Here is a 22,162-nt window from a genome sequence, read left to right as displayed (position 1 = left end):
AATATATGGAAAGATGCTGACACTGAGTAACCTGTGATTTTCCTTTGACAAGCAGCTTGTCTCTTGCAAGCTTAGGAATCCCATGTGTTTGTCAGGACTGGGTCTGCCTGTCAGACAGGTTACACCTTGGGCAGGACTGTGTATGAAGCCAGGCCTCCAGCCTACACGTCTCACCTTGAATTATCGATGACTGCTTGAAAACTTTCATCCTCATTCATTACCAAGGATGTGCAGGTGCTTTCCAGAGGCCAGATCAGTGTGACTTACTCCCACCAATTCACCCTCCATGACACAAACAATAAGTCCAAGCTCACAGTAATGTAAAACCATTTGTTTAATTCTAAATCAAATCACTTTCACAACAGTGAAAATTAGTGACTGGTTAAGGTGTGCCACTGTACATCATTTTCTGACTGTGGTCAGGACCCGGTCCCAATCCACAAGGGTGGCAAGAGGAGGGTGGAGGCTGAGAACACAGAAGAAACACACAAAAGAAAGAAAAGCTGCCTTGGCAGAAGGATAAATGGTAAACCTGCAGAGGGCCAGTGGAAGGGGGCTCTCTGTTGGGGCTGAGCCAGCAGTCCCAAGTCAGCTCTCCTGCCTCAGCTCTTGGCAGAGGATGAGAGGGGACATATATGGTTCAAAATCAAAGGGCACATGGCCAAGCTGGCTTTTTTAAAAAACAAGTTCCTGGATGCATTTGTTGATGGAGCTCTCCTGGGCTAACTCCATTTCATTAGAGTCCAAATGATTGGTCTTCCAATTCACAACTCTAATCTTTCTTCTGGAAACCTGTTTCTGTTGAGCCCATCTGAGTGAAGTCCTCTCTCCCTCCACTAGTTGGAGCCACTGCACTGAGGAATCGCACCAATTCACTCTAAAGCAGAGAAACTCCAGGGCCTTTTTGACGTTGGAACTTTCCAAAAGATGATAAAACAGCACTCCTGAGTAGGTGCCAAAGAATATCTAAAATCCATCAGGCACATGTAAAGCTGGTGGCTTATTCCTATCAAGTGGATTCAACAAATGAGCCTAAATACTTTTGTATTTTGTCCGTTTAAACACTGAACTCTGGCATTGACAGGTGCAAAAGAGAAAGGGTGGGGGTTGTGGAAGGGGGAGGGCATCCCTCACCTTCATCAAAGTCCATAAACTATGCAGAATGATATCTGGAAAAAAAGTACTAGAGGGGCTTCCTACTATTTGTTGGCTATTGATGGGGATTAGCCAGGAGCAGTGTGACAAAAGAGAGGAAGTACCTCCCAGAGGAAGTCCATCTCCTCGCAACTTTGGGGTCTCCAGAAGAGGGTGGATTTCTAAAACGAAGCCTGGCAGGCAGAGCAAGAACTGTTCCACTAGGTGAACTGTCCTACCTGCCTGCTACCAGTCCCTTGGTAAGATTCAGAGGAAGAATCCTGCAAGCTCAAAAAATAAATCAAGATCTTAGGAAGAATATTTTTCCCTGGAGTCCTCAGGAAGGAAGACAACATCATATCATAGTGCTGGGGCTCTCCAGACCCTGCTGCCTGGCTGTACACATCATCAGGGGTTGCCTGCTTGGGAGTCACATGCTTCCCTGGTTTTAGCACACACACAAGTTTTCAGGGAAACCCGTCAAGCCATAAAAAATCAGGGGCACATGTGGGTCTCCCCTCTCCCTGCCGCTTCATAAAGGACAACCTGGCTTCTGTAGATAGTGGTCTTCAACATGGAGCTGGGCTGACTTGACAAATCCTTGTTTCCTCTGGGTAGGTTCCGAGAAAGGATGCACTCGAGCTTCTGCAGCCCAGGGGACAGACTGCTTGTTTGGTTGTTCCTGCATCAGAGCTCCGAATCCCATGGAAGCCCTGACTCCAGGTTTTTCCTATGCACAGCAGTCAGTTCCAGCTTCAGCAGTAGTCTAGACTGTTTGCTCTCTGGCAGAGAGAGGCAGATGCACATTGTTTTAGGGAGAAAGTTGATGGGAAATGAAGTTGTGAGTGAAGCCACATGTCTTACCAGGGATAGTCTATGCTAGGAAACCAGGTGGTCCTTCAAGCTACTCTCTGGGGCTAAAGACACTGAGCAAGGGCCAGAGCCAATAAAAGATCTTTGGGGCTCTGGTAAATTCATGAAGTAACTCCAGCTTTAGCTGCTGCAACTATGATCTTTGAGGGACAGGCAGCAATTTCTTTAATCTCTGCTGAGGAAAAAGAGGGTGGGAGGAAGAGGAAAGAAGTCAGAGCAGCACTGGGATTTGGAAGGGGAACCACTCTGTATGAAGAGCCTCTGCTGGCTTCAGAGGCCACTAACCAAGGGTATTTAAAGAGATGAAAGTTTACATAAATACCATTTGGTCCATCCTTTGTTTTTGTAATATTAAACTCTCAGGTGAAATTGTACTCTGACAGTTTTGCTCTTCCTGCCTCTTCCCTATGCAGAGTCAGGACCCATGAGAGGGGACTCAAAGGCAAGGCCTGAGGTTTCAGTAGGATGTTTACAGCAGTGGCAACACTTGGGGGTCCTCACCAACTGGTTTTGAGTTCCAAAGCTCTGGAGCAAGACTCCTTGATGTGTTATTGATCCTACTGATACCAGGGGTCAGGATTAACCAGGAAGCCAAACACCAGTAGTAGGGGTGGCACATCACCAGTCCAGAGGTTCTGCCATTGATGCAGGCAGGAGCCCAGCATTAAGCAATCAGAAGCCAGAACATGATCACAAGGGCTACAAACAGGAAGAGGCGTGACAGGAACTGCTCATCCACATACTGGGGCGTCCCAGGGACAGCTGGAAAGACAGTAAGGAGAGGAGAGGCTGTCAGAATGCTGCAGCTGTGCACACTGCCCATTCGGGCCAGAAGTCAAGACCGTCAATCTTTATCTTTTACAACAGAGTCCTGCACACTAAAAAGATTTTCAAACCTCCCAAAATATCAGGCAAAACAAAAATATGAATAATAATATAACAATAAGAACAATTCAAGATCTACAATTTATCATAAAAGGGTTTGACCGACATGTGCAAATAAACTTTTGGAGGAAATAATGAAAGAAAAGCTACCATTTGTTAAGCATCTTCCATGTGCTAAGTGTTTTGTACACATTAGTGCTTGGCTGACATTATTATTCACATTTTGAGTAAGAAGCAGCTGAAGCGTAAGTATGACAAGACCTGCCCAAGATCACAAGGTTCAGGAGTTAGTGGCAGAACTCTATAGTCCTGCTCTTCAGCCTCTCCACACACTGCCTCCCAAGGCCCCACAAGGAATGCCTTCCTTTTCCAAGAGAGAACGAAGACTCAGGCAAAATGGGTTGTCTTCCCCAATATATAACAAGGTAGAGGCAAAGTGGGGTGAGAACCTAGGTATCCAGTCCTCTCTGCTTTAAGAAAAACTACCATTTAGAGCTCCCTGTCCTGACTTAGAGGGGAGAAGGGTAAAAGAATCTACCCATCCAGGATGGGCAAATTATACCAAACATGACAAGAGAAAACTGTGGTAGGGGGATAAAGCAATCCAAGGTCTAGCCTGGCTGTGGAATTCTGTGTAACTAAGGGATCCAGGCTGAGCCTAAGACCAGGTTAGAAGGAGGCAAACTACCAGGCAGGTTCCTGCTGCCTCCACAGGGATCTGTCCTTTCTTCAGGGCAGAGCATACACTGCCCTTTGGGTTCTCTTTCCTTTGAAAAAATAACATATGGCCGGGCTCGGTGGCTCAGCCTGTAATCCCGCGCCTTTGGGAGGCTGAGGTGAGTGGATTGCCTGAGCCCACGGGTTCGAGACCCGCCTGGGCAGCGAGACCTCATCTCTACAATAAATCAAAAAATCAGCCGGGCGTCAGTAGCGCATGCCTGTAATTCTGGCTACTCGGAAGGCTGAGGTGGAAGGATCGCCGGAGCCCAGCAGGTCGAGGCTGCGGTGGCCAGGAGCGGCCACTGCACTCCAGTCTGGGTGACAGAGTGAGACTCCAACTCAAAAAAAAAAAGAAAAGAAAAGAAAAAACAACATATGAACAGAGGAGAAACTTTTGAGGTAGATAAGGTAAAGAAAGAGCATCCCCAAGATCTTTTGGTGCTGAGACTCCTCAGATCGGTGTTCTGATGGATTCATGCATGCAGGCAGTCAATAAAGACTTAATAGATCACTTACTATGTGCCAAGGACCAGGGTGGAATGGAGAAGAACTGGGATGAGCCAGCAGTCTCTAAAGCATAAGCTCCTGGCCAGAACCACACTTCCAGTCACTTCTGTACCTTGCACTGCAGCCAGTACACATGAGGCTCCAATGAATGTGAACAGAGTTCAACTGGTCACAGCATCTCTGCAGGCTCCATAAGGATCCTGGCTTGGGTGTCAGATTATGATAACGTATAGGGCACCCACCTCACTGCCCTGCTCTATACTGAATGTAGTTGACATCCTCAAACAGCTGGAGGGAGAAACACAGCTGCAGGTGGCAGACCTAGGTACAGTTCCCAAAGGGCCCAACCCCATGTTGTGTCCTGAGGGAAGTTGGACAGAGATGCCAGAGAATGGAAATGCTGATTTCTTGTGGGTTAGTTTGCACCTCCCTGCCCCCAAATAGTAAAGTGTGGGGTGGGCAAGTACATCTGCAGAACTAGGCTTATCATTTATAGTATTTCATTTTATAGAGATGGGGTCTGTCTTAGTAAACATTACTGAGCATTTTCTGACCTGTGAAACAGAGCTAATCACATGCCTGTTCCACACTGTGGTTGGGATGATCTTCTGAATTTGAAATGGAAAGTGTTCTACATGTGCCTAATGTTTGGTAAGTTCTCAATACTGTTAGCATGACTACAAGTGATCAAAAAGAATTTAAGACATTTTCAAAAGCTGATTATCTGTGTAGTGACAATTATCTGTAACATATGTACTGAATTCCAGGGAGCTTTCAAGCAGTATTACTAAGATATCTTCCTGACTGTTCAAGGAAATAGGGTCTTACCTGGAGGAGGCCGTCCATCATTTATGTTAAATGCTGTGGCAAATATCCCAAAGGGAAATGCTCCAATTCCAAAAGACATCTGGAAGCCACCATCTCCAAATCCAAATCCTTGAAATCCCTGTATAGAAGAAATGCAATTAAGAAAAGGGAAACAATCAGGTTTCTCCTGCGTCTGTCAGACTCAACATACCTCACATGTCATCTTGCATGTGGCACCCACCTCTTCTCCCTAACTTCTGCCACATGCTTCCAAGGGGAAACAGCTTTTCCTCCCATCTGTACCCCAAAGTAGAGGAACTCTGGCTTCAGCTCTGGCAGTCCCTTTACATTTCTAGCCTTAGCTTCCAGCTAAAGATTTGTGAATGGGCCAAAAAAGACTGACCCAATGTGAAACACTCTGCTGACATGAGTCAGGGCTCTCAAGGCTCAAGCTCTTTTCAGAGTCCCACATTAGCCAGTAACATTTTCTACATGCTGTATATCAGCAATATTGACAATCACCCTCAGGCCCAGTTACAAGTGAACATCAAAACAAGCTATAATTATGTGTAATGACAAAAATGTGGAAACCCTAATTAGCCAACAGTGAAAGTCATGATCAAAATCTTGAAACATGCTCTCAAAGAACTATTATGCCGACTTATACAGTAACATAGGAAAACTCTTGTGACCATTATCAGACAAAATTGTTTAAACACCATGGTCAAAAGTACATGACAATATGTAGGTATATGGATAAGATATAGATGAGTATTTTTCCTCAAAATTTTCTTTTAATATTACATAGAATTTTTAAAACTTAAACATTTTTTCTGATTATAAAAGTAATATATGCTTTTTATAAGAAACTCACAAGTTACAGAAATAATTCACAAAGCAAGTCAGAGGTCTCCTATTCACCCTCCTGTCTCACAACCACTTCCTCACCCCTGAAATAACCAACAGCAGTATGATATATCGTCTTTAGTTTTTTTTCCTTGTATATGTTCTACACCACATCAACTTTCACATGGAAAAAATCAGTATGAATAATAATACTGTGAATAAATTAACTCCCTTTTGTAAACTGCAAATTCTGTGCCAGGCACTGCGTTAAGCACTGGGAAACACAAATCATATTTAATTTTTACATTAGCATTATCTGCATTTTACAGATGACCAAACTGAGGCTTGGAGGGGTGAAATAACTTGATCAAGAAGTGGAGTTTAGGCTGAGCTCGGTGGCTCAGCCTGTAATCCCAGTACTTTGGGAGGTCGAGGCGAGTGGATTGCCTGAACTTGTGGGTTTGAGACCAGCCTGGGCAAATTGGTGAGACTTCGTCTCTACAATAAATAAAAAATTAGCCAGGTGCAATAGTGTGCGCCTGTAGTTCCAGCTACTTGGAAGGCTGAGGCTGAAGGATCATCAGAGTCCAGCATGTCGATGCTGGGGTAGCTGTGAGTGTGCCACTGCACTCAAGCCTGGGCAATGGAGTGAGATTCCAACTCAAAAAAAAAAAAGTGGAGTTTAGATCTAAAACTAGGTCAGTCTGACCTGAAAACCCATGTTCTTAATTACTGTGCACATCTTTTTTTTTTTTTTTTTTTTTTTTTAAGTGGAGTCTCACTCTGTTACCCAAGCTGGATGGCACTGGCATGCTCCCGGCTACCGCAGCCTCAACCTGCTGGGCTCAGGTGATCCTTCCACTTCAGCCTTCCAAGTAGCTGGAATAACAGGCACACGTCATCATGCCCAGCTAATTTTTTGGTTTATTGCAGAGACAAGATCTCACCAAGTTGCCCAGACTGGTCTCGAACCCCTGGGCTCAGGCGATCCACTCACCTCACCCTCCCCAAGTGCCAGGATTACAGGCATGAGCCACTGCACTAGGCTTACTGTGTACATCTTACAGATATATATATATTTTTTATCTTCCTTTGCCTCCCTGGTAAGACCTTTAGAACATATGATTTTAAAAAATAATAAAAAGAAGAAAAAACATTGGGCCAACCATTCTCCATAAAGAGCTGACTGGCCTTCATTTGTGAGTCTTTTGCAAAAGTAGTGGCTCCCTGTCCTATATTGAGCAACCTAGCATCCAGTTCTAGTTCCAGTTAAGAGGTAAACCTGTAGAGAAGGAAAACAAGGAGAGTTTCCATCTCTTTGGTGCAAAACTGCCTCCTACTCAGACCCTGCATGGTTGAGTCTCAGGGCTCCTGGGACAGATTGCCTTCCCTAGGACGGTGCAATTGTTTCATCAGGGACCACGGATTCACTCACTGCAATCCTGAGGACTAACTTTCTCTATTCCCTTCCCACAACATCTATACGATCCTCACATTTGGTGGGTTTATGTTCCTGAGGCAGAGTATTTGCCCTCATTACTAGTAGCTGCAGGTGGTTATAAATGCTAGAGGTGTGCACCACAGTCATCAAGGCCTGAGCCTCTGGCTTCCTATGTCCTGTGATTCCTGCATTAGTTGCTAATGCTTCATAGGGAACTAAAGTCTGGGAAGGTTAAGTGGTATCACCTAGTGGTCAAGAACAGAGGGACTTTAATGCAAGCCAGATCTGGATTTTAGCACTGTATGTATGGCCCCTGGACAGGGCACTTCACCTACCTGGGCCCGAGTTTCCTCTTTTGTTAAATGGTTTAATGTAAGGCTTAAATGAGATCATGCATATAAGCTCTTAACATATAGTTCTTTGCATATAATAACTATGCAACAAGTATTCACTGCTAATATTATTATAAAAGGTAACCTGGAGAAAAGACCCTTGATTTCTATCAAGATCCCTGATTCAACAATCCTATTCCTGGGAATACTGAGGAAATGCTATATCTCAAATTTTTATAAAGAAATGTGTACAAAGATGGTCACTGAAACTTTTTTTTTTTTGAGTTGGAGTCTCACTCTGTCACTCAGGCTGGAGTGCAGTGGCATACTCATGGCCACCCCTGCATCCACCTGCTGATCTCAGGCGATACTTCCACCTCAGCCTTCCAACTGTAACATTTTTTAACATCAAAAAATGTTGATGAGCCGGGCTCGGTGGCTCAGCCTGCAATCCCGTGCCTTTGGGAGGCTGAGGTGAGTGGATTGTCTGAGCCCGCGGGTTCGAGACCCGCCTGGGCAGTGAGACCTCATCTCTACAATAAATCAAAAAAAAAAAGAAAAAATCAGCCGGGCGTAGTAGCGCATGCCTGTAATTCCAGCTACTTGGAAGGCTGAGGCAGAAGGATCGCTGGAGCCCAGCAGGTCAAGGCTGCGGTGGCCGGGAACAGCCACTGCACTCCAGTCTGGGCGACAGAGCGAGACTCCAACTCAAAAAAAAAAAAAATGTTGATGTTAAAGAAGGTACTTCAATGAGGAAAACCTAAATAAGAATGTATCAAAAAATAAATGTATCAATAAAATAAATGACAGCAGGCTGGGCTCGGTGGCTCAGCCTGTAATCCCAGCATTTTGGGAGGCCGAGGCGAGTGGATTGCCTGAGCCCATGGGTTCGAGACCAGCCTGGGCAACTTGGCGAGACCTCATCTCTACAATAAATCAAAAATTAGCCAGGTATGATAGCACATGCCTGTAGTTCCAGCTACTTGGAAGGCTGAGGTGGAAGGAACGCCAGAGCCCAGCAGGTCGACACTGGGGTGGCCACAAGTGTGCCACTGTACTCCGGCCTGGGCGAGAGAGTGAGACTCCAACTTAAAATAAAATAAAATAAATGACAGCTTTTAAAAATAATAAAGGGACCCTTCAGACCATCAGGGAAGATACTGCCAAAATTACATTTTAAAACAGCAAACAGACCAGGCATGGTGGCTCAAGTCTGTAATCCAGCACTTTGGGAGGTTGAGGTGTGAGGATTGCCTAAGCTCAGGAGTTCGAGACCAGTCTGGGCAACTTGGTGAGACTTCATCTCTATAATAATTTAAAAAATAAGCTGGGTATGGTAGTGCATGCCTGTAGTTCCAGCTACTTGGAAGGCTGAGGTGGAAGAATCGCCTGAGCCCAACAGGTTGAGACTCAGGTGACCGTGAGCGTGCCACTGCACTCCAGCCTGGACAACAGAGTGAGGCTCCAACTGAAAAAAAAACCGCAAAAACCAGCAAACAGAATGGTGATGACTACATACAAATACATATACACAGCATACAGATTAAGAGAATGTGGAGAAATGAGAATATACTTGTTCTGGAATCCCGGAAATATGGGTAAATATTTTTCTTTTAAAATTTCTTTAACTGTTTTGTTTTTTTTTTGAGTCAAAGTCTCACTCTGTCACCCAGGCACTGAACCACCGTACCCAGCTTCTTTAACATTTTAACAGGAATATTTTTTAGAACTAGCATTTAAATGTGCAAATTTTTTAGCCAGTAATTTTACTTCTAAGAATTTACTGTAATAAAATAATGGTGAATCCACTCACACATTTATCTATGATTAGTTCATCAGAGTATTTTTAAAATAGAAAAAAGAAAATGAAGCAGCTAGATGTCTAACAGAGGACTGGTTAAATAAATCAAGTCCATACAACGAAACACTAAAGAACCATTAAGTAAAATATTGCTGGCATGTAAAATCTCAAGATATGTTGAAAGTCACTCATTCTGATAATATAAACTCTGTTTAGGCAGGGATCTTTGCTATGTTCACTGATATATCACCACTGCCTAGAATAACACCTAGCACACAGAAGGCACCTAATATTTATAGAACAAATGAAATTTTATAAAATGGGAGCCATATGTTGTAAAAAATAAAAAAGTATAAACACACCTATAAAATACACACACAAATAGGTCGACAAAATCTCTACATGAGTGTATATATAATTATAGAAAAATGGAAAAGAAAATATACCAAAACATTTCAGTGGTTATCTCTGGATTGGTGTGGTTATAAGTGATTTCCCCCCTTTCCCTTTCTGTATTTTACAAGTTTTCTTTTTTACAATCAAAGAGAAAAGTTGTAGTGCCAAGAAGAAAACTTCTAAAGCCATAGGCTCATTTCTAGAAGCTTCTTCTAGAATGTTCCTCACCCCTCTGTTCTCTGGCTCTGGCCTCTGGCCTTGAGGTCGGGGAGGAGTCTTCTCTCTGAAACAGAAATGGTATAAAATAAATCTATTATAAAATGCTTTGAGTTGTTCCCTTTGAGGACTGGGAGTTCTTCACCAACAGCATCAGAGACATGGCCCCTTTTCTACCCCGAACGTGAACTTATGCCAAATTAAGCTAAATATGAATTACTCATTCTACCTGCAATTGTTCTTCCCAGCTGTATAGAGAATCAGGGAGAAAATCAAATTCTTGTGAGATATTCATCAGGTTGTACTACAGCCTACTCCTCTCACAGAGATCCTGACTCAGACTGGTTAGGAATGACTGTCAGATGCCTTCCATGATATTGTATGATATTGGTGTAATGGATGTCAGAAATCCCACATCCAAACTGAAACAGAAAATTTTATTTTACTATAGAGATGTGGGGTACAAATAAGGATTAAGCATGCAGGTGAAGTTTGGGCCTCCAACTAGCCCTCACTTCCCCTGGTTTAGGACCAGGTACCCTCTGTGTTGTTATGTGCCCCCCATCTCGCCCCCTCCCCTGGCAGTACCCAGCGACTGCTGATCCCTCCCTTGTGTTAATGTGATTAATGTTCAGGTCCCACTTATGAGTGAGAACAGGTGGTATTCAGTTGTTTCTGTGACAGACGGTATGATAGTCTCCAACTCCATCTAATTTGCTGCGAAATCCATGATTTTGTTCTTTATGGCTGTACCACAATACTCTTATGCAAGTTACCCCATTCTATTCTTCTCACCTCTGAGACCTCTGGGTCTCAGTCCCTCCAAACACTCATCCCATAAATGTTCAGCTGAGGGCTTGTTACAACCTGTTGGGCTCAACCTGTTGGGCTCAGGGCTAGGCACTAGGCAGGATGCTACCAATACTAAGACTGATGACAGATCCTACTCTTGAGGTATCCAATGCTTCAAGGGAGAGAGAACCAATCACAAAAGGGTATGGTGGGAACATGGGTGAGAGCAATGAATGTAGGGAAGAAAGACAACTTCAGGGAGGAGGTGACTATAGGGATGCTCATAAAAGATGGGTAGAAGTTTGAGGAGGCAGGGGTGGGGGTGAATTGAGCAGGACTGGGTAGTGCAGAAGAGGCAGAAAAGAGAGTAAATATAAAGGCCAACAAATGTGAAAGGGTAAGTCCCTTTAAGAGAAATCTAATGTGTACAGGGTATGCTGGAATGAACAGGGGAAGATAAGAAACACTTCATGAAGACCATGAAAGGTTCTCTACTTGTGTTTTTAGAATACTAGAAACACCCACACCTCCATTTCTAGAAATCCCAAACTCTACAAAGACACCCAGACCTCTGTTCCCTCTCCCCTCACATACTTGTTTTTTTTTTTAAGTTTTAAAACAGAGTTTATTAGTGAGAAGAAGAGAAAGACAAAGATTCTGCCAGATGTGGTGGCTCACACCTGTAATTCCAGCACTTTGGGAGGTGAAGGTGAGAGGACTACCTGAACACAGGGGTTTGAGACCACTCTGGACAACTTGGTGAGAATGTGTCTCTACAATAAATCAAAAAATTAGCTGGGCGTAGTGGAAGGCTGAGGTGGAAGGATTGCCTAAGCCCAAGGCTGTGGTGGCCGTGAGCCTGGGTGATAGTGAGATGAGACTCTGACTCAAAAAAAAAAAAAAGGGAAGATTCATGGCAGAAAGACCTGCCATGGTGCCATGGGCAAGTTTCTCAAAAAGAAAAGTAGCCCCCCCCACATACTTGTATATATCACTCCTGCAACATCCCCTCTCCCTGGAGCCTCTTCTACTATACTTCCTGCTTCCCAGGCTGCAGAAAGCGCTCTTTCACAGCACTCTGCACACTTGTGATTGCGATGTCTGCGCACTGCTGGGTCCCCAGGCCCAGCACATTGCCTGATAGACAACATTCAGTGGGTATCTGTATTACAGCCCAGCAAGTGGCACCTTGGCTCTGCTCCCTTCCATTTCCCCATTGGCTGACTCTTATTTAGATCATACTGCCTCAAAACCGAGGGATCATCAAGGACTAAATAGAAGGTGAGGTTGCAGGGATGCTGAATAGAAATGAATTCACATTCAAGCAGAGAAGTGAGTAGGGGAGAAACTGCAAGTCCTTACCTGGGATCCTGCTGTCCAGTGCTGCCCCTGCCATACAGCGGGATGACCTTGTCTCGGCTGATGCCAGCTTTGCAAACTGGACACACCTGTCTGTTAGGTCTGGTCTCCAACCACTGCAAACAGGAGAGAAAATCACATGAATGGCCCAAGGCTCACCACAGAGTGATCAGTCAGATCCTGTAGAACACAGGCCAGAGACCTGAAACTGGAAAACACCAGCACAAGCAGGGGACACCTCAAGGAATCTGACTCTCTGATTCCTGCTTCTAGTATTCAATAAATATTCGCCAGTGGTAAAATCAAAATTGGCTTCAAACACTATCATAATTAAACAGGTTTCTTCATGCTTGTTTGTCTCTAGGACCTCCCTTGCAACACCGAGGGAAGGAATCACAACCTTGGGCTGTCAAGAGGTCTGACATACTCAGCCTCAGTTTAGGTTATTGATACAGGTACAATGAACTTTACATTTTCAACTTCCCCACAGGAACAGCTGTATTATACTGACAGTCATATTTCTCTTTCTGTGATTTCTCTTTTTTTTTAAGTTGGAATCTCACTCTGTTGTCCAGGCTGGAGTGCAGTGGCATGCTCACGGCCACTGCAGCCTTGACCTGCTGGGCTCAGGTGATCCTTCTGCCTCAGCCTTCCAATTAGCCAGAACTACAGGCACATACCACCATGCCTGGCTAATTTTTTGATTTACTGTAGAGATGAGGAATCACCAAGTTGCCCACGCTGGCCTCGAACCCGTGGGCTCAGATAATCCTCTCACCTCAGCCTCCCAAAGTGCTGGAATTATGGGCATGAGACACCATGCCTGGCCTGATTTCTCATTTTTATAGCACTTCCCCAACAACTGTATCTCCCAGACATCAGCATCTGAAGATAAGCTGACATTTTCTGGTGATTTACTATGTGCCAAAGGATAAGTTTTACTCATTATCTAAATTTGCTTAATATTTTTTATGTAATTTTTTTGCAGTCAACTATTTCTTTGAATATCAAAATGTTTCTCAGGCCCTTTCACCTGTTACATTAAAAACATTTTATTTAACTTTCTTAAAAACAAAATAGCCAGGCATGGTTACTCATGCCTGTAATCCCAACTAATCGGGAGGAGAATTACTTGAAGCCAGGAGTTCAAGACCAGCTTGGGCAACACAGCAAGACTCTGTCTCTAAAAAAATAAAAACACAAGATAATTAGCCAGGCCTAGTGATGTGTGCCTATAGCCCCAGCTACTCAGGAGGCTGAGGCAGAAGTATTGCTTGAGTCCAGGGGTTTAAGACCAGTGTGAGCAATACAGCAAGAGTTCCATCTCAAAAAACAAAACAAAAGGTAATAAAAACATGTTAAGCTGTGTGTGGTGGTTCATGCCTGTAATCCCAGCACTTTGGGAGGCGGAGGCAAGAGAATTGCCTGAACCCATAGGATTGAGTCCAGCCTGGGCAACATGGCGAGACCCCCATCTCTACAATAAATAAAAAAGTTAGCTGAGCATGGTGGCACATGCCTGCAATTTCAGCTACTTGGAAGGGTGAGGCAGAAGAATCGCCTGAGCCCAGCAGGTCAAGGATGCAGTGGCTGTGAGTGTGCCCCTGCACTCCAGCCTAAGCAACAGAGTGACACTCTGACTGAAAAAGAAAAAAACAAAACAAAAGACATGTTAAGACACCTGCACATGCATATTTAATGTCATACTATTCACAATAGCAAGAAACATGGAACCAATCCTACTGCCCATCAAAGTTGACTAGATAAAGAAAATGTGATACATATACATGATAGAATATTACACAGCCATAAAAAGGAACAAAATCATGGACTTTGCGGCAAACTGGATGGAGTTAAAGACCATCATACTAGCTAGGCCCGGTGGCTCAGCCTGTAATCCCGCGCCTTTGGGAGGCTGAGGTGAGTGGATTGACTGAGCCCGCAGGTTCGAGACCCGCCTGGGCAACTTGGCAAGACCTCATCTCTACAATAAATCAAAAATTAGCTGGGTGTGGTAGCGCGCACCTGTAGTTCCAGCTACTTGGAAGGCTGAGGTCTGAGGCTGTGGTGGCCAGGAGTGGCCACTTCACTCCAGTTTGGGTGACAGAGTGAGACTCCAACTCAAAAAAAAAAAAAGACCATCATACTAAGTGAATTATCACAGAAACAAAGAACTGAATACCACATGTTCTCACTCATAAGTGGGCCTTGAACATTAATCACATTAGCATGAGGGATTGGCAGTCACTGGACACTGCTAGGGGAAGGAGGGAGGAAGGTGGGAAGCATGTGACAACACAAAGGGTAGTTGGGTCATTACTAGGGGGAGTGAGGGCCAGTTAGAAGCCCAGACTTCACCTGCATGCAGCCTACTTATGTAGTTAATCCTCACTTATACCCCACATTCCTATCATAAAATAAAATAAAAGAGGAAAAAAAAAATGTGAGGGTCTTTTTTTTTTTTTTTTGAGTTGGAGTTGAAGTCTCACCCTGTCGCCCAGGCTGGAGTGCAGTGGCACGATCATGGCTCACCAAAGCCTTGACCTCCTGGGCTCAGGCGATCCTTCTGCCTCAGCCTTCCAAGTAGCTGGGTCTACAGGTATACACCATCATGCCCGGCTAATTTTTTAAATTTATTGTAGAGACGAGGTCTCACCAAGTTGCCCAGGCTGGTCTCGAACCCCTAGGCTCAGGCAATCCTCTCACCTCTGCTTCCCAAAGTGCTGGGATTACAGGCATTAGCCACGGTGCCCAGTCATATGTTAGTGTCTTTACAGACATTAAATAATTTTATAGTATATTTTCTCAACATTTATTTTTAAACATAAATGACATATTTAGACCCAATGATATGAGGCTTATTATATAAATGTGAATCTAGGACTTTAGGGTTAAGGAGACCACAGCATTTAATGATTTTATATCCTACTTTCTTTATCTTGCTGTTGATGGCTCCAAAATTTATGTGTTATATGCTCTTCATAAACTCACAGCCAACATGTTCTATCAGGTGCTGCTAGGTCAGAATGTGCAGCTCTGTCCCGCCTTCTTTCTCCCATCCAGATTCTAAGGCCCTAGCAGACTGGAATGTTTGTCCTCCCCCGCATTCCCAGGCCACCTACGAGTGTGGTACTCTATTACTGAAACCATGGAGACATTCAGCTGGTGGTCATATTCACAGCCAATTGTGAATTCCAGGCCCAGCTCTGTCTCACCAAACAGGTGCCTGGGTCTTGGGGACTACTAACTGGTTTTCATAAGCTAAAGCTGGGAAAACAGACAAGGAACTTTTACAAAAGTAGAATCTTTTTTTTTTAAGAGATGAGGTCTTAGCCAGTCTCGGTGGCTCAGCCTGTAATCCCGCGCCTTTGGGAGGCTGAGGTGAGTGGATTGCCTGAGCCCACGGGTTCGAGACCCGCCTGGGCAACTTGGCGAGACCTCATCTCTACAATAAATCAAAAAATCAGCCAGGCGTGGTAGTGCACGCCTGTAGTTCCAGCTACTTGGAAGGCTGAAGCAGAGGATCGCCGGAGCTCAGCAGGTCAAGGCTGTGGTGGCCGGGAACGGCCACTGCACTCCAGTCTGGACGACAGAGTGAGACTCCAACTCAAAACAAAACAAAACAAAAAAAAAGAGATGAGGTCTTACTATGTGGCCCAGGCTGGTCTCAAACTCCTGGGCTCAAGCAATTCTCCTGCCTCGGGCTCCCCAAGTGCTGGGATTACAGGCATGAGCCACCATGATCTAGCCAAATCTTAAAAAATAAAAAGGACGTAACATACTAGCAAATCCAACCCAATTTATTTGTACAAATGAGTAACTGAGACCAGAGAGGTGATGGCCTGCTAAGGCCACAAAGGTCATCAGTGGCAGAGTTAGGACCATCCCGAATACCATACTGACCCCTTATTTCATCAAGTGCCTGCCAGTGGGCAGGTATGTAAAGAGGGCTGAGGGGCAAATGAGCCCACAGGCAGGGGAGATTGCAGCTTCTGTCAGAAGTCTCCTGAGTCTAGGGCTGTCTTGTGCAACCACAGCTGATGAAAGACAAAGTAAAATGAAATGCATCTTACCTGATGTAAACACGGCCAGCTGCAAGAGTCCCCAGGGCAACCAGTCATCAAGGAGAAGTAAAAGGGGAAAAAGAAGAAAAATGCTTTCATTAGCAGAAACACTTGGTGGGTGGGGTGGAGTAGCAGAATGGGAAAACAGGAGAAAAGTATGGTACTCTGCATCCTCACTGCAGTTCTACAGGTGTTACTGGTATCAGAAATTAGAAAAGACTGGGCTGAAATAACAGGGAAAATGAGGCAATGGAGACAAGACCCCAGTCTCCACCCTGGGATCCCACTACACATGAAGACCCTCAGCCTCCTAGACTCAGCTTCTTTACAAGTTAACCTTTGAGAGGTTACAGCCTCTGAAGAAATCCAATAAAAGGCCCCTCTGTGCAGAAAAATCCATGGTGGCATTTACATACACATGTACATGCATGCACATACTCTTCTACACTCCATTTCATGGCTTCATAGTCTGCTCAGGCTCACAAGAGATGTGTGGACTCCCAGTTAATTCACATCTAGTTTAACGAAGTCTTCAGGCTGTCCTCAGCCTTGAGAGCTTTGCTGGCAGGAAGCAGTTTAAAAGTTCAAGTCTAGTCTAAAAACATCTTTAAGAAATGGAAAGGATGGGGATGCTAATTGACAAAAAGGGTTACCTTCAGCTGCCAAACCTCCCATTTTTCAAATGAGAAAACCAAAGCTCAGAAACACGAAATGACTACATCAGTAAAAAATAAGTCTTCTGACTTCCAGTTCACTGTTCTATCACCCACCACTGCATACAGAAAATGGCATTTATAGAATTGAAGAAAAAGTTATTCAACTCAGATTTAAACTTTTTTCTCTCATTCATTTATTCACCAAATATCTACTACACACTCACTATGTGCCAGGACAGTGGAAAATGCAGACATGGTTTCTATCCCTCACACACCACGTAAGTAAACTTTGGACTCAAAGGATAATTCCTTTCCCAATTCCTGAATCACAGTTTAACTTTACAAATTAGAAATACAATCTTCCTGGACATAACAAATGCCTCACATTTGACTCCATTAACCTTGTGACACCATTCTAAACTGAGTGCAAAATACACCAAATTATGGCAGATCTCCACTGGCAACTTCCCTTAAAAGCTGTGGGGGAGAAGTAGAGGTGAATCAATGACCTTCAGGAGAAAGTTCCGGCTTTTAACCATGATGATGATTCCTCCCATTTATTAATTAACTACAATTATGTATCATTTAACAACAGGGATAGTTGTGAGAAATGCATTGTTAGGTGATTTAATAATTTTACAAAATCATGGAGTGCACTTATACAAACCTAGAGGGTACTACCTACTACACACCTATGCTATATGGTAGGGCAGAAAAATGCTTTCATTAGCAGAAACACTTGGTGGTTGTACAGCATGTGACTGTACTGAATATTGTGGGCAACTGTAATACAGTGGTTAAGTATTTGTGTATCTAAGCAAAGAAAAGGTAACTGCACTGTTCTATGATGTTATGACATCACTAGATGATAGGAATTTTTCAGGTCCATTACAATCATCATTGGCCAAAATGTCGATATGTGGTACATGACTGGACTGTATGCCAGGCTGCAGCTGAACAGCTTTTCATTTGTTAATGTCTCTGGAGGGTCACACTGACCTAAGGGGGTGCGACTATCTCCATTTTACAGATGGAAGAACCAGACTGGAAGCATCTATTTCATTTTATAGTCTGTATTCTTTCCCTACCTCTCTCTCTTTTTTTTTTTATTGATACATATTTTCATGGCACATGTGACAATCTGACATATTCATATAATCACATCAGGCTACCCTGGCTCTTAACTCTTAATTTCCTCAATCATTTCAAGTTCTAGTTATGATACCACAAAGTATTTCCAATTTCTTTTTCTTTTTCTTTTTAGCAGGATTTATCGAGAGGACAGCAAAGCTCCCACAGTGGGAGGAGACCCAAGGGGATTACCCTTATTTCCAATTTTTAGGAGAAGGCTGATCACAGTTTCTACATAAAGCAATGATTAGGACAAAAGCTTCGAGAACAAAAATCTCTGTCCCATTCTATTCATTCACCACTAAATTTATCTTTTATACTGTTGCCAACTTAAACTCCCTTAAATTCACTTACCTTTCTTCATATCATTTCCCTGCTCAGAAACATTCACTTAGTTCTATGTCCTTTGAGTCAAATCTGGATTTGGTAATCTGGCCCAACCCTCCCATAACCGTTCTTGTTTCCTAACACTCCCAGTCACTTATCCAGGGTGCTGTGAGAGGTATATAGTAGCCTGAAAGGGACCAAACAGTGCACATGCCTGTCCCTAGAAATTGCTTGCCTTGGGGTGTCACACACCCCTTGCCTTTCCTGGCATTTTCAATCCTCCCTTCAAGGTTCAGCTCAAAATCTCAAGAGAAAAAAAAAAAAAACAAAAAACTCAACATTCCCCCAGATTCTCAGAACGAGGAAGGCCTCCTGTAACTATCAAGGCTGGAATGGATATAAAAGATAGTAACAATTATTACAGTCATAGCTATCATAAAGTATTTACTGCATGCTATGTGCTTTTCTAAGTCTGTTACATATTTAGAGTAATTTAATATTTGCAAACAACCCTGTAAAATACAGCAGAGTCTGTATAAGCACCTTGCCCAAGGTCATCCAGTAGGAAGGTGGCAAAGTCCAGATTCAGAAGAAGTCTAGCTCCACAGTTCTTCCTCATAACCACTATGCTGTACTGCCTCTAGGCTCAGCACATCAAATGGTAGATAGTTAAGTGTCACCAAATGGTGAGTATTATTACTTTACAGATGGGGAGAAGGAACCGAGAGTAGAAACAGGAATTTCCCAAGGTCACCCAGTTCATCAGCAGCAAAGCTGGGATGGGAACCCAGGTCTCCTGCCTCTGGGGCCTGAGTGTATTCCCAAAGTGGGTAGAAAGCTTTCTGCTCCAAACCTGTGCAAGGCCACAGGTTTTCCAAACTTGGCAGTGTGTTTTCTGTGGTGGCAGCAGAGTTACTGACCAGAAGAGGTGGCCACACAGGCTGATGACAGCATCCTTGGCTGTGTCCAGACAGATGTTGCACTCGAAGGTACTGTCTTGCCCTCCGCTTTCTCCAGCACCATTGCTGCTCCCACTGGGCCCACCTGCACTGGAGTTCTCAGGGGATGCAGAGGCCGAAGGCCCCTTGCTGGCCATCCTCAACTGTCAGCGAAGCTCTGAGTGAAGATTCTCCCGAGATAAATCCTGAAAGGCAGAGAAAGCCACTGACTACCCATTTCTGCAGCCCATTCCCCTGGTTTCCATGCCAACAACCCCATCTTCTCTCAGTTCCAGAACTGATTATTACTGAACCCCTTAGGAGACTTCCCAAAGGGCTACAGAGAACGACAGTTATGGGGCACTACTCAGAGGATAATGACTCAGAAACTTCTCATGAACATGGTCTAGAATATATCATACAGACACACCAACTGCACAAATACAAAGAAGACTCCAAATGGTTCTCCAGAGGATCCAGGTCCTTCTCTCACTTGTCCTTATATTCTTCCATGAAAAGCAATCCAGATTATAAATATATGCTCAATTAAATAGAATTTTCAGGCTGTCCTCTAACTCTGGCAGGTGAATCTGCTCAGGCAGGAAGGCTGCAATTAGTATATGTCAAACTATAAAGAAATTCTTGTAACTGTGAAAGGTTAGGAAGCTAGGAAGGACCCGAAAGGTCATCTGGTCCAGTATCTTCCATATTGAAATCTTTTTCACTCCTTCTGTCATGTTAGAATGCTACCTACCTTATTTTGTATAAATCTATCAACTTTTTAGCTTCAGTACATTTAAGAGGAGGCTTACGTCACTGCTGTAAATAGAAAACCAGTATTATTTATCATAAGTGAAAGATAAATATAAATGTAATGAAGGAAAACGTATTTACCCTCAAAGTGCCTGTAATCATCTGGCACACTGATACTATGCTTTGAGCAACTTGATCTGGCGCAATCTCTTTAGGAAACTGCAGCCTGAGTTACCTTGGCTAGCTGACTAATGAGAGGCTGAGACTGGGACTCATGATACCCTGTTTGTATTCAAGTCACTGTATCACCACAGAACAAGTTGGCCACCAACTGCTGGTAGAAACAGATGATTGTTGACTACATCTCCAAGGCAAAGAATCCAGCCAGGATTTGAACAAGGAAGATGAGACCAGTACCAAGGGATACTCAGAAATTCTGGATGTACATTTAGAATCTGTCAGGAACCTAAATTGGTCATCCTCATCATCTCAGAAAAAAAAATTTTTTTGTGTGTCAGAGTCTCCCTCTGTCATCCAGGGTGGAGTGCAGTGGGATGATCATGGCTCACTGCAGCCTCGACCTCCTGGGCTCAGGCAATCCTCTTAACTCAGGCCCCCAAGTAGCTGGGGCAAAAGGCATTTCCAACCACACTTGGCAATTTTTTTTTTTTTTTTTTGTAGCTACAAGGTCTTGCTATGTTGCCCAGGCTGGTTTCAAATTCCTTGGCTCAAGCAATCCTCCTGCCTCAGCTTCTCCAAGTGTCAAGATTACAGGCATTGAGCCACAGCACCCAGTCTCAGAAATTCTTAGTAGGAACTGGAGGCTTGGATGCCGGCCTCAGCTGAGCCTCCAGCTTGCTAGGTGGTTTTGGGAACATCCCTTCCCCTCTTCTGGCCATAGTTCTCTCATCTGCAAAATGAGGCACTGGACTAACTTATCTTCTAGGTGCCCCCATCCAGCTCTTAGATGATGCCACGCCAGGTCATCTTACCTACTGTCTCCCAAGCAGGCAGCCCCTCCTCGAGTTTAGGACTCACCACTGGAGCTCCAGGAGACCACCCTGATTTAAGCTTCGAAGGTATGAGAAAGCCTTTCTTCCCACACGGTAGTCTCAGAGCTCTGGCCTCATGAGCATCCCTCACCACGATAGCAGCTCAGTGACTTAAGCAGGGAGAAGGACAGCACACTGCCACTTTTTCATTCAGTTACATCATTTTACATAATGTCCCAGAAGGCAGCCGACTGCTGCTGGCAGCCTCAGTGCCATGCTGGCCTCAGCTCCTATACTTTCTCCCTGACCTGGTACTTCCTCCTCTCCATATACATCTGCTCTCTTTGTCTTAGGATAAAGTTTGCTTTTGAGGGTCACATTTCTGCCTTTCCTCATCATTCCAGCTCAAGTACACCAAGAACCCAACCCATGTATATTTCCTTGTTTTAAAAAAAGTCTTTTAAAATTAAGAACTAGGCAACACCCTCAGGTCCCCTCCCACTGTGTGAGCTTTTCTGCCCTCTCAATAAATCCTGCTTTCTAAAATAAAACAAAATAAAATAAAATAAAGTAAAAAAAAAAAAAAAGAACTATGCATAGAGATGTGGAAAGACAACCATAAAGTCTAAGGCTTTTCTAATCAATTTTAATAATGCTTCCTGACATGATGCAACAGGAAGTACATATCACCATCAATGAAACATTTTTGCCTTAAAATACAGACTCTTGTCAAGTCTCAAAACAAATTACCCATTTACAGAAAATATGAAGGATAGAAACATATATTAAACAACTCCATGAGGATCTAATGAGTTAAATTCAGAATGTGGGACTTTCTACAAATAACCCAAGTTCTACAAAAAATAAACAGAATGGGAGGGCCCTAGGGCTATAGATTGAGATATAAAACAAACTGACCACTTGTAGTGTGTGGATCTCACCGGAACCCAGATTCAAACAAACTGCAAAAAGGCATTTGTGACATAACTGACAAAAATCAGACTTAGCCAGGGTATTAGTTGATATTAAGAAATTATTCATTTTTTGAGTATGATAATGGTATTATGTACTTTTTTTAATTAAAAAAAAACTTTTTAAAAAGATGCCAGCCAGGCTCGGTGGCTCAGCCTGTAATCCTGTGCCTTGGGAGGCTGAGGTGAGTGGATTGCCTGAGCCTGCAGGTTCAAGACCC

The 22,162-nt window shown here is 43.8% G+C and overlaps 1 protein-coding gene across 2 annotated transcripts in view; it reads right to left on the bottom strand.

Moving 5' to 3' along the window:
• Positions 1-315: 315 nt before the first annotated feature.
• The window catches only part of RNF185 (ring finger protein 185), a 24,030-nt gene continuing 2,183 nt past the window's right edge, over positions 316-22,162 (bottom strand). The window contains exons 2-7 of one of the 2 annotated variants that reach the window (XM_008056190.2): positions 19,208-19,431; positions 16,183-16,201; positions 12,113-12,225; positions 9,971-10,025; positions 4,948-5,065; positions 316-2,769 (exon numbers count right to left, since the gene is read on the bottom strand). In XM_008056190.2, coding sequence (XP_008054381.1) covers positions 2,672-2,769; positions 4,948-5,065; positions 9,971-10,025; positions 12,113-12,225; positions 16,183-16,201; positions 19,208-19,383 — 579 coding nt within the window. In that variant the 5' untranslated portion in view covers positions 19,384-19,431 and the 3' untranslated portion in view covers positions 316-2,671. The remainder of the gene's footprint in view (positions 2,770-4,947; positions 5,066-9,970; positions 10,026-12,112; positions 12,226-16,182; positions 16,202-19,207; positions 19,432-22,162) is intronic. The other variant, XM_021711425.1, reaches the window with a different exon arrangement.

Source organism: Carlito syrichta, unplaced genomic scaffold (genome assembly GCF_000164805.1).
Source record: "Carlito syrichta isolate Samal-C Ts95f unplaced genomic scaffold, Tarsius_syrichta-2.0.1 Scaffold302276, whole genome shotgun sequence".
NCBI lineage: Eukaryota > Metazoa > Chordata > Mammalia > Primates > Tarsiidae > Carlito > Carlito syrichta.
This window is presented reverse-complemented; position numbering and strand designations above follow the sequence as displayed.